Raw genomic sequence first — 12,873 nt, forward strand, 5'->3', positions numbered from 1 at the left:
ATGAAACTCCGCAGACACATAGATGACACCCCATCTCCTGCCTCCTTGTCTTTGCCCAGGTAATCCCCTCACACCTGCAATGCCCTCCCTTCTTTCATGGCTCCACTGGAGCTGCAGCCTTGCTTCCATCGCTGCTGGGGCCGCTCCCTTCTCATCATCTTGAGTTGGTTGTTTTATCAACTTTGACACGCACCTGTTGCCTCCCCTAGAGAATGTAAACCCTGTGAGGGCAGAGGCCATTTCACTTTTGTACCCAGCACAGAGAAGATGCTCAGCTGATTATGAACCCACATCTCCAGGGAGCGGAGGTGCCTGAGGCCAGGCACTTGGTCGGTGGTGACCATCCCCTCTGCCCCCTTTGCTCTAGGTAAGCCCACTTTTGTGAAGGCTCCTGAGGACCAGACAGGCCTGTCTGGGGGTGTGGCCTCCTTTGTGTGCCAGGCCACGGGCGAGCCCAAGCCCCGAATCACCTGGATGAAGAAGGGCAAAAAAGTCAGCTCCCAGCGATTTGAGGTGAGGCTGCCTGAGGGGAATATGGGATGGGGAGGGGAGGATGAAGCCTGAGCTGGGAGGCTAGGCCTTGGGACCCAGAGGAAGGATGGAAATAAGCCTGGGAGGATGAGGGCAGAGCAGTCCCCCGGGGCTGGGAGGCCAGGCCGTGGGCCCCAAAGGAGGGGGGGCGGGGACAGGCCTGGGTAGATGAGGGAAGGGAAGCCCCCGAGGGGGAGAGGAATAGGACTGGTTTAGGGGGAAGAGAGGAGACTGGGAGGAGGTTCGATGGGGTGGGGAAAGGCAGGCCTGAGTATCCTGAAGGCTTAGTCCAAGGGTACAGGGGTGGGGAAAGAGGGGGATAGTCGGCAAGATCCTTCTCTCAGCACTTGGAGCTGAGAGTCTGGCAGGACCTGCATCTCCTGGGGGCTTAGACATGGGCTTTCCGGGTAGGGGGTATGGATCCCAGCCAAAGGTCAGGGCCTGGCCTTTGGGATGAGTTTGAAGCAAGATGTTGGGGGGATCAGCAAGAGGGTGGGGGAGCAGGAGGCCTGTGGGGTCATCCCTATCCTCCAGACACTAGGAGCTTTTCCGGCCCTCTCCTGACTCTGGCAGCATGCCTCACTGCCAGTGCCTCCATGTAGAAACAGCTAGGAAGGGGGGGACCCATGGAGCTCCTTTGGGTCTACGGCGTCCCTCCCTGACAGCCCCTCCTGTGCTGCTCTCCTGCAGGTGATTGAGTTTGATGACGGGGCTGGCTCTGTGCTCCGGATCCAGCCGCTGCGGGTGCACCGGGACGAGGCCATTTACGAATGCACGGCCACAAACAGTGTGGGCGAGATCAACATCAGTGCCAAGCTCACCGTGCTGGACGGTACGTGCAGCGCGTGGGGGCTCGGGGATCGCTGCAGCCAGCAGCGAGTGTAGCAGAGAGGCTGGGGAGGCCCAGCAGCCCTGCTCTGGCTTGTGTGCCCTCTGACCTCAGACCTGCACGGTGGTCACTGAGGCAGGAAGTCCCTTGGCGTGACATCTGTGGGATATCTGGTGTGGCCGAGTCATCCCTGGTGGTGGGATGGTCAGTGAGTTTGGGGCTCCGCCCGTGGTCTCGGTGTTGCAGTCAGCCAGAAGTCTCTTTATGGTCACTGTGTGATGGTCAGTGAGGCCGGACATCCCCTTCGTGCTCCCTTGGGTAAAGGTCAGTGGGGCTGGCTGTCTCCCTGTGGTCTCCGTGCGATGGTCAGTGAGGTCTGGTCTCTCTGTGATGATGAGGGAGGACAGTGGAGTTGGCCAGGAGGAGGGAGATGTCAGGAAAGGGCCCCTGGGCTCTGGGCAGGCGCCACCTTGTCCCTGTGTTCGCTGGCATTTGGTCCTGGGCTGGGAGGCTGGCAGGGAGATTTCGGGATGGGAATGAGGGTGGGGTGAGGGCCTAGCCACAGAGGGGCAGGAGGGAAGAGACCTTCCTAGGGGGCTCTTGGGAGGTGTGGGAGGGGAGGCCAGCAGTGTAGACATCTTCAGAAGTGGAGCAGGACGAGTCAGAGCCCGCTGTCAAGCCTTGTTGGCTGGGGGCCCTTGGACAGGTCCCTTGGCCTCATGAAAGGATTGGGGCAAGTCTGGACGACCTCGGAGGTTCCTTCTGGCTCTTAGTCTATGATTCAGCCATGGAATTACCAAGACCTGGGGCCCAGGAGCCAGCTGTGTTTGCTGACTGAGCAGTGCCTTCCCTTCCTCACGTCAGCCCCAGATTGTAGATGGCCTTGAATGCCAGGATAAATGGTAAGCAGTGGAGAGCCATTGCAGGCTTTTTGAGCCAAGAGTGAGGTAAGAAGAGCCTGGAGGCTCTGGTGGGGCTGCTTTGCAGTGCCCAGCCTAGTCGTCTGTTCTGCTCTGGCTGGCGTCAGTCAGGTCCTTGCCTCCCCTTCTGTGCTGAGAGCCGTGGTTGGGCGTCCTAGTGGACCAAGCCCCACCTGGGCACAGCCTTGACCTGAGGCCACTGCAGGGAGGCCGCCTTGGGATGACATCTGCAGTATTTCCGGGGGGGGGGCACTTCCTGAAGGAGGTTGAACTTGCTGAGTCTGAAGGATGCATAGGAATTCAGCAGGGAGAGAATTAGAGGGAGGGCGTTCCAGGCAAAGGGAATGACCTGAGCAAAGACCTGGAGGGAAGGAAGCACCAGGCCTGATGCAGGGCCCAGAGAGGCAAGGTGGCAGTTCACCACGAAGGGACAAACCAGTCTGCCCAGGGCCAAGGGCAGCCCCACCTCCCCGGGGAGCTGTCCAGCACAGCTCAGGGCCAGGCGGCCCTCAGGTCACCAGCGTCTCCACCCACCTACTTTGCCCTGATTGGGAAGCAGGCTGCCTTAGGTGAGTCAGGGGTGCCCGTGTGCTTGACTGGGCCTCTGCACTTATGTAGCTGTGGAAGTGTGACTTCTTTTCTCTGGACCTAGTGCGGGAAGAGCTGAGTTCAAATCCAGCCTCAGACAGCTCATTTAAATGCGTTCTATGCTTCAGTTTCCCCATCTGTGAAATGTGGCTGATAATGGCACCCATCTCTTAGAGTTTTCTTGAGGGGTCCAATGAAATAAGGTTTATAAAGTGCTTTGAAGCCTTAAAATGCTACAGAATGCTAGTGGCTGTTTGCAGTTTGTCCATCCAGTTCCCCTGGTGGCCTTCAGCCTGCTGACCCTGCTCCTTGGCTTCAGCCTCCTGGTAACAGGATCTTCCTGGACTTGGAGCTGTTGGGAAGCCCCTCCCCCTCCTCCCTTGTCTTTCTGTTTGTGCCTCTGGCTCCTTCCCTCCCTCCCACCCACCTGCCCAGGCCTCCTCCTCTGCTTGGCTCCGCTGAGCCTGACAGGCTGGCAGTCCTTGGTCCTGGCCCCACCTCCTCCAGTGTCCCCATCCGACCACCCAGGGTTGCTATGGAAACCTTGGCTGTCCAGGGGCAGGAGTGGGTGGAGCCAGAGCTACAGAATGCTACATTGCTACGCGAGCTGCCCTCTGGGGTCATCATCCTGCTCTCTGGGGCTGGCGACTGATGGCCGATGACCACGGAGGGTGGGCCCAGGAGCCACCCGGAGCCCCGAACATGTGCTGCCCCGCCCCCCTGGGAGTACCCAGCTCTGTGTTTAGACCAGGTAGCAAGCAAGCACCTGCCTTGAACCAGCTGCTGGCTCAGGGTATGAAGACCTCTCCTACCCTCAGGTGGAATCCCAGGGTCCGTCCTGATTGGGCGTTAAGGGTCAAACCGTATTTATTAAAGCCAACAGAACTAGGGTCGTCTGTGGCACATGGCACTGCTTTGCCTGTGAAGAGTTTATACTCAAGACAGGCTCAGCAGATGTATCCCCTCTGTCTCCCTTGCGCCCTAGGAGGCACTCCCAAGACAAAACTCGAACTTTACAACTGGATAATAATTACTTGTTTCCATGGGGGGGAGGTGTTTGTTTTTGTTTTTGTCATTTGTCAAAAAGAAGAAAAAATCTGATATAGGCTATACGTATACATTCCTATTAAACATATTTTCGCATTAGTGATGTTGTAAGGAAGAATTAGAGCCAATAGGAGGAACCACCAGAAAGAGGAAACAAAACTCAACAGAAGAAAAACAAAATAGCAAATAGTATGCTTCCATCTGCAGTCAGACTCCATAGTTCTTTCTTTGGATGTGGACAGCATTTTCCCTCATGAGACCTTTGGAGATGTCTTAGATCCTTGCATCACTGAAAGGGCTAAGTCTATCAATATTAATCATCGCACAACATGGATGTTACTGTGTACGACGTTTTCTCTTGGTTCTGCTCACTTCACTCAGCATCAAACCATACAAGTCTTTCCAGGCTTTTCTGAAGTCAGCCTGCTCATCATTTCTTATAGCACAATAGATTTCCATCACATTCATATTCCACAACTTGCTCAGCCATTCCTCAATTGATGGGCATCCCCTCAATTTCTAATTCTTTGCCACCACAGAAAGAGCTGCTATGAATATTTTTGTACATGTGGGTCCTTTTCCCATTTGTATGATCTCTTTGGGATGCAGACCTAGAAGGGCTATTGCTGGGTCAAAGGGTATAAACATTTTTATAGCCCTTTGGGCATAGTTCCAAATTGCTCTCCAAAATGGTTGGATCAGGGGCAGCTAGGTGGCGCAGTGGATAGAACACTGGCCCTGAGGTCAGGAGGACCGGAGTTCAAATCCGGCCTTGGACCAGACATTTGACGCTTACTAGCTGTGTGACCCTGGGCAAGTCACTTAACCCCAATTACCTAAAAATAAAATAAATTTTTTAAAAAATGGTTGGATAATTTCACAAGTCCACCAGTAATGCATTAGTATTCCAATTTTCCCACATCTTCTCCAACATTTATCATTTTCCTGTTTTGTCATGTTGATCATTCTGGTAGGTATGATGTTTAGTAGGAATATATATATGTATAGCCTATATCAGATTTCGTGCTGTGTTGGGGAGAGAGTAGGGAAGGGAGAGGGAGAAAAATGTAAAACTCAAAAGCTTATGGAAGTGATGTTTGATAAATCAAAATAAATTTTTAAAATTTTTTTAAAAAGTAGAAGAAAAAAAGATGCTCAGTGATGTAGGTATTGGGAGCCTGCATTCAGAGTCAGTGCTGGGTAGTTAGGGAGGGAAGTCTTGGCCACCCTGGGGTCAGGCGGGTTGTGTGTGTGTAGCCCAGCCCTGCCTCTTCATGGTGGTTGGATCTTACTCTGGTCACTTCCAGCCTTGGGCCTCAGAAGACTGAAGACCTTCCTCCAGGTCACGTTCACTAACTGCAGGTGTCACCATGGGCTCTGTGTCCCATGTCACCTTGTCTTCTCCTTCAACCCTCTGCCTCTGGAAGATCTACTGCATCAGCTCCCATAGGCTTCTGTTATCCTTTCTAAGCATCGATAGATCTAGCTCTCTCCTGAGCATGTCCTGTATCACCGACTGGCTGAAGAGAAGGGATCAAGGGATCATAGCCATAGCCAACGCCTTCATTGTACAGACAAGGAAACTGAGGCACAGACAGATGTTATTTGGCCAAAGTCACACAGCTAACAAGTGTCTTAAGGGGGATTTGAATCCAGGTCTTCCTGACTTCCATTCCAGCACTGAAATGTGAGATGCTCTGGAGGTGGAAATGACAAGATTGAGCAAATGGTTGAATCTGGGTGTTGAGCTGGATCTTGGGGCTGGGAAGCAGAGAAGATGACGGCTCCACTTCCCCCTGTGGTCCAGGCTGCCTGCTGGTGGCTCTCCTTGTCTCTGGTCTGTTCCCTCGTTCAACAGCCAAAATGACCTTCCTAAAATACAGCCACGATCTTGTTACTACCCTGCTTGAGAAACTTCTGTGGCTCCCCATTACCTTTTAGATAAAATACATATTCCTATGTTGGCATTTACAAGCCTTCACAATCCCCGTGAACCTGCCGTCTCAGGCGGATTATATATTTTTCCCCTAACACAGTCCACAGTCCAGTCAAACGTGTCCTCTTCCACCACTAGGCCTTTGCTCAGGCTGAGCCGCATAACTGGAATGCTCTACCTCTTTACTCGCTTCCTAAGAGCTATTTCCTGCAAGAGGCCTTTCTTGGTTCTCCTGTTTTAAGCGTTCCCTCTCACCCCCTGGCACAAGTCTGTTTGTGTTGTAGCTGTCTATATCAACTTATCAGCAGTGCCCCGCATAGACTGTAAGATCCTTGAGGTCAGGCAGGGACTGTCTTGCCCTTGCGTTCCTCTCTCTGGTGTCTAGCTCAGTGCCTGGTGCTCACTGAGTGCTCAAGGCTTGCTTAAGGATTGAGCTGTAAAGGGACGGAGCAGTCGGGACGAGCCTTCAGCTCCAGTGTTCCTGGCTCAGTCAAGGGCACGTGGCCCAGCTCCCAAAGCCCCTGGAGCCAGCCTCTGCCCTTCCCCTGTCTTCCGTGTTCTCTGCCTCTCACGGTCTTCCTCTCTCTCTCTCTCTCCCTCCTTTCTTCCCTCCTCTGTGCCCTGGGCTGGCTTTATCTCATCATTGCCCAGGCTTGTCTTGAGCCACTGAGACAGAAGCACATAACATCAGGCCTGGGACGGTCCTTGGGGGCATCTAATCCAATCTGGTCCTGAACAGGCACACACACACCCCTGAAACACACCAAAGGAGAAACGAGCCTTCGGCTCCCTGCACAGAGGCAGGCTGTCCCATTCTGGCAGCAAGCCATCCTCATTGACTGGAGCTGACCTCTTCTCCTGAATCCAGGGGCGTTTGCTGGGCAGAGGGCTCTGGCTGCCTCTTCCACATGGGCATTTCTGGAGCTCACATCTCAGATCCTGAGCTGTGAGGACCATGGCGGGGGTAACAGGGAATAGGGACATTCCTGAAAGTCTGAGTGGGGAGATGGGGAGAGGAAAGGGAGAGGAGAGGAGAGGTAGAAAGAGGGATGAAAAGAGATGGAGAGAGGAGAGGGAGAGTCCAGGCCTGTGGCGCCAATCAGGGACTGAGGTGGCCGCCCAGGGGGCCAGAGCTGAAGGAGTCCCAGGGGCATCCCCAGAGAGAGGAGAGAGTCCAGTTCTGAGCAGGAATGGCAGAGTGCCGGGTGGACAGCCAGGGTGCACGGGTGATGTTGGGAGAAAGCAGGGAAGGTGTCCAGCATGTTGGGGGCCCTGCTGTGGGGGCCTCATGGGAAGCCGTGGAAGAGGAGGCACGGTTGGTGGAGGGACCGTCCATCTCCAAGCCAGCGGCATTGGGGAAGAAAGGGGCCACGGGCCGGAGGCAGGTGGAAATTGTCCTGGTTTTTAGAAAAGTGTGTTCTGGGCATTGAGGTGGTGCCCTTGTTAAGTCGACCCTGGACAAAATTTCAGCTGGGGTCATTAAAGGGATGGTCTCGTGAGGCCTCTGAAGGGGAAGGAGCCGAGAGAGGCTCTCGGGAGAAGTGGCCGCGTCTCTTCGCCGGGTACGGGCACTGTGCTCTGGAAGCTGGCGTCCTCCTGAATTTCTGGTTGCCAGTGGTGTGGGTGCAGTTCCTGAGTTCCTCAGGGGAAACTGGCCTGTGTTGGACCCTCCCTGAGGCCAGCTTTGCCCCCCCGTGACAAGAGCCGCGGGGTGCCCAGAGTGCGGCTCTTCAGGGGCCAGGCCAGCTAAGCCCGTTGAAGCTGCTCTAGGTGCGCTTTGGGGCTGGGGCGACCACCTTTGCCAGCTCCAGCCCCCCTGCACCTTCCTGTCCAGTTGGGCGGGCCATCCCCCAGGCCAGGAGGGCAGCCTCGTAGATCCCGTGGCTTCTGCCGGGTCTCAGCTCTGTCTGTGAATTGCCCGCGTCCCCTCCCTCCCCTCCTCGGTGGTGTTTTCTCCTGAGGAGCCTCCACTTTTTGTTGCCAGTGCCTTGCGAGTAGTAGGCACTTAATAAATAAATGTTGATTTGGACTAAGCAGGTCTCACTTGACAGAATCCAAATTGAAGACTAATCCACGGGCTGGGTCACGGGGTTGACGCTAACTAGGTGAAATTCAGCAAAGAGAAATGTCGTATCTTACATCCAGGTTCAAAAGACTGGTGTTCCCAAGAAGAATGGGCCACGCACGGGTGGGGAGCCTGGTTAGGAAGGGGTTTGTCTGAAAAAGATTTGGGGGTTTGAGTGCACCACTAGCTCAACATCGGTGAGTTAGTGGTGCCTCCCCCAAATGGGAGCTACTCAGGCTGGTGGGGTAGTGGGCTGCAGAAAGGGCATGGTGTCCAGAGCTAGGGAGCTAGGGTCTTGGGGGGGAGCAGAGCCTGAGAGGCCTCAACTTCCTTATCTGTAAAAAGGGGGATAATCTTAGCACCAAGTCTCCATGGCCATTGGTGAGAGGCAAGTGTGAACTGGAGGGGAGGTTGGAATCAGCACAGACCCAGAGGGAGAGAAGAGGCCTTAAATGCCAGGCAGCACGTGGGGGCTGCGGCAAGGGCCCTCCCCCTCACCTCGCCATTCATCTTCAGACCGATCCCAGCAGCTCCCAGATGAAAAAACAAAACAGGATTTTAAGGTGGCAGGTTTGACGAGTGGAAGAATGGGGAGCTGCTGCCTGAGTGGTGGAGAGGAGGGGGAGGCGGCTGGCAGGAGAGGGAGGGGGCTCCTGCGCCTGCTTACAGGCCTGCCCGGGCGGGGGGGCTCCAGCCCATGGTGTCGGCGCGCGTGTGTGGGTGCGGGCGTGCACGTACAGCTCAGGCGGCTGGTAAACATGCAGGTGAGGAGGTCACCCCAGCAGACGCTGCCACGGCCTCCGCTCTGCCGGGGTGTCTGGCCATGGGGACTCTCCATCTGTTTGCTTGCGTGAGCTCAGCCTCCTCTCTGAGCCCCATCTGCCAGGGCCCAGCGGGAGGGGCCCAGACTCCCAGTTTGCTGGCCCCACCCCTTTCCAGGGTTGAACAGCTGGGGGTGGAGAGTCTGAGCTAGCGAGCTCCCCACTGGGGATTCCTTTCAGGGGTGAGCTGGATGGGAGGTGTCGAGGGCCCCCCCGGCTCCCAGGGTCTTCGCTCCTGGCATCGTTCTCTGCCGGTGAACAGAGCTCCAGGTGCGCCCCCCCCCCCCAGAGCAGGAGGGCGTTCAGCTGGACCGAATTGGGGGGGCATTGCAAAGATTCCAGGGGAGGGCAGGGACCAGGCACGAGGCCAGTCAACCACTCCTCGGTGCCAGGCACAGGTGGGTTCCAAGAAGGGGGAAGGATGGGGGGGGTTTCCCTCTGCCTCCGTCTTCCCCATATCTACCTACCTGTGGAAGCCAGTCCTCTGGGGGAGAGGTTAACTTTCTTCTGCTGGGGCTTAAACACATAAGCCCCTTTAAGTCTCTGAGTCCCACGCCCCCTTTCCCAGTGCCAGTCTCCCCCCTCCCTGTGCATGGAGCTGGCCTCCTTTTGTCATCCCTGTTCCACTGGCCCTCCAAAATGGAAGCCTCCTGAGGGCAAGGTCTAGAGGAGATGTCTTGAGGCAGGCAGCTGCTGGGATCCTGCAGCATCCCTGGGGGGAACGGAAGACCCTTCAGGGTCAGGGCTCTGCTGGACACTCAGACCGCGTCAGTCACTGTGGCTGGTGCGGGGGAACCTTGCACACCCCATCCCCCTGCTGGGAGGTTTGCTTGGCTTTCCTCTGGAGCTCAGGTCCGCCTGCCCTCCCAGGGCAGTGGGCAGGACCTGGGCCTCAGCCGTAGCAGGGCAAGCAGCTCACTCTAAGTTGCAGACACAGGGGGCCTGCCAGTCATTATAGTTCAGCTCTGTGGCAAACACTGAGTGAGTGCCAGCTGTGTGCAGAGTTTGAGTGACACGGGTCCCGCCCTGCACAGGCCTCCCACTCTCCACCCCAGGCCACAGTTGTGGGGGACAGTTGTCCCACACCTCGATGAATATAGGTGAGAGGCAAACCCTGTGCTCTGGGAGGACAATCAAGGAAGGCTGCCTGATGGAGGCGGTCTGGGAAGAGGTCAGCAGGGCAGGGGCAGTATAGAGGTTGAAGCTAGGATAGGGGATTGGGTAGGGCCTCTAATGCTGGCCCTGACTTTCCCCTTTGAGGACTCCTGCTCTTTTCTTTCTTCTCTCCCCCTCCCCCTATCTCCATGGTAACCAGATGGGCCTGAGCTGGGCAGTGGGAAAGCCTGGAGAAGAATGGGAAGACGGCCCTGGTGGAGGCCAGACCCGCCTTCCTGGGTACCTGGGTGGTCTAGACAGGCCCCGCCTGGCCCAGATGCCAGATGGCTGGTGTAAGCCTCAGGGCCAGGCCTTGGGCCCTCTGCTGGCCTGACACTTGTCCTCGCACCATATGGAATTGTTTTCCAGGTTCCTGACACCTCTCATCCCCTGTGCCCGCCCACCTGCCCATCTGCTGCCAGATCCCTGCACATCAGGGAGGGGGCTGCATGGAACAGCACCACTTATCTTGGCTCTGGCTTCCAGAGGGAGCCGAGTTCAGATTCCAGCTCTGTGTGACCTTGCGCACGTTCCTTTCTTCTTTCTGCGACTTCCGTTTCCTGTCTGTGGATGGGGGTGAACACGGGACCCTCATGATGATGACGGCCAGCATTTGTGCAGCGTCTGCTTCCCGTGTGCTAGGCATGCCCTGGGCTAAGTGATCTACACATATCTCATGTGATCCTCACCATAGCCCTGGGAGGAGGTGCTGGGATTATCCCAATTTTTCAGTTGAGGAAACTGAGGCAAACAGGTTAAGTGAGTATCTGAGGTCAGAGAACTTGGGCAGTGGGCCTAGAGGTCAGGCAGCAGGCCTGAGCTTGGAGCTGGTTTACAGATAAATGAAAGAACCCCCACCCCCACCCCCAATTCCTTCCCCTTAGTTCTTGGTGTAGCCTGAGCTACAGCTCACTATGTGACTGGGGGCCGCTCCCCTTTATTGTTCTGTGCCTCGGTTTCCCTGTGTGAAGTTCCAGGATGAGGCTAGATGGGCCCAGGAGCTAAAGGCTGGACAGATGGGCGGCTAGGCGTGGCTGGGTCAGGCCAGTGGGCGGCTGCCATCCCTGATACTCATTCTGAATTTTGCATGAACGGGGGCCATGTGACTGAAGGACAGGCAAAGGCCTGGCTGGCCAGGGATTTCTGTTTACGAGGCTCAGTGTCTTAATGAGATTGAGAGAGGCAGCTAATTGCCAGAGGATTGAATTACAAGAGCAGATGGCTGGGTTGGGCTGCTTCCTTCTCTTCTACCATGTGCTAGGAATACCCCAGAGGGAGCCTTCCTGAAGCTGTAGGTATGGGGCTGTCCTGCACGCCCTTCTCCCCAGAGCACTCCCCCTCCCCTGGGCTCAGAGAGAGCTGGCCTGGCCACCCCCTTGGGGTGACTCAAGGGTGGGGCCCAGCATCTATAGACAGCTTGCAGCCTTGGCGTGTTCAGCCCCTGCCCACAGGATGACCCGAGGTATGGGCATGGAGGGAAGAGCAGCCTGGTGTGGGGCCTCGGTGAGGCTGGTCCTCTTCCTGGCAGCTGGGGTGGGGGTGTGCCGAAAAGGATGGCCCCCAGGCTGGACCTGAGCCTTCGGGCCCGCCGTCCTTGGTCCTAGTCAGACCAGCTGGAGGCATGTTCAGTTCTGGGCTCCATGGGTCAGGATGGATACGTGGGTGGGCTGTAGAGTGCCCAGAGGAAGGCAGCCATAGCTTGGAGGACCAGTGGAAGGAACCAGCCTAGAGGGCCCCAGGGAAGAGGGGCACCTGGGACAGGAGGCTGTCTTCAAGTAGCTGAAGGGATGGCCTTGTTTTGCTGGGCCCCAGAGGGCAGGGCTAGGGTGTAGGGTCTGGGAAAGGCGGGGTGTGGTATACAAGCCTTTGGAGGCTGGGTGTTAACAAAAAAAACCCTTCACATTGAACATTGTCCCAGAATGGAATAGGGGGCCCCAAGAGGTAGTGAGTTTCCCCATCCTGAAAGGACTCCAAGCAGAGGCTGGCCAGTCACTGTTTGAGGGGAGCCTGGGGGAACTCTGGTTCAGGTCTGGGTTGGACTAGCTGTGAGGTCACGTGGTCACATGATAACGTCAGTCGGAGTGAATTTGGAATCAGAAAATCTAGGTTAGAATCCTCCACTGCTACCTGGTAACCATATAACTTGGCCAGGTAGTAGCTAATGACATAATAGTCAGCATTTGTGTAGCACTCTCAGATTGGCAAAGCGCTTTACAGCTATCTCACTTTGTCAACCCTGGAGGCTAGGAGCTATTATAATCCCTATTTTACAGGTGAGGACACTGAGGCAAAGGGGCTACGTGACTTGCCTGGGTTCATATAGCTAGTAAATGTTTGAGACTGGATTTGAACTCATCTTCCTGGTTCCTAGACCAGTGATCTATCCACTATCCCACTGAATTGTCATAGTCCCTTAACTTGTCTTAACCTGCCTTGATTTCTCTCTCTCTCTGTCTCTCTTTCTCTCTCTCTCTCTCTCTCTCTCTCTCTCTCTCTCCTCCCCTCCTCCTCTCTCTCCTTCTCACCTCCCCCCTTCTCCATCCTTGGGTGCCCTAAGGCTCTCCTACAGGCCTCACAATGCAGGGGGACCTTGGGTCTCTTGCCTGCTCTCATGGATCTGCTCCTGGGCCCCTTTGGCCAATGGTGCCCTGCTGAGGGAGGCTCAGGGGCTCTGGCTCAGTGAGTAACTTAGCAGGCACCTTCCCCTGCTGCGTGTAGCTACGTGGCCAGTGCAGAAGGGCTCTGCATGTACAGTTACAGAGCTTGGGTTGGATGCTGCCTGCTGCTTAGTTGTCCTTGGACAAGCCTCTGAGCCTCTGGCCTCACTGGTCTTAGAGACCCCTTCCAAGTATAGAGCTGTGATAGCATGTTCCCAAGTCACTGCTCCTCACTTTCCTTGTCTGTAAAACGGCCCTGGTACTTCTCCTGCCTCCCAGGGTTTAGCAGCCTTAGAGATGCAGGTATGGGAACTGTCCTTCATT

General features: G+C 55.8%; 1 protein-coding gene across 1 annotated transcript in view; it reads left to right on the top strand.

Annotated features, from left to right (window-relative positions):
• The window catches only part of PTPRF (protein tyrosine phosphatase receptor type F), a 101,115-nt gene that overhangs the window by 21,239 nt on the left and 67,003 nt on the right, over positions 1 to 12,873 (top strand). The window contains 2 exon segments of the mRNA XM_078156594.1: positions 368 to 513; positions 1,222 to 1,363. Coding sequence (XP_078012720.1) covers positions 368 to 513; positions 1,222 to 1,363 — 288 coding nt within the window.

This window comes from Phascolarctos cinereus, unplaced genomic scaffold (genome assembly GCF_003287225.1).
Source record: "Phascolarctos cinereus isolate Bilbo 61053 unplaced genomic scaffold, phaCin_HiC Scaffold_5;HRSCAF=322, whole genome shotgun sequence".
NCBI classification, from domain to species: Eukaryota; Metazoa; Chordata; class Mammalia; order Diprotodontia; family Phascolarctidae; genus Phascolarctos; species Phascolarctos cinereus.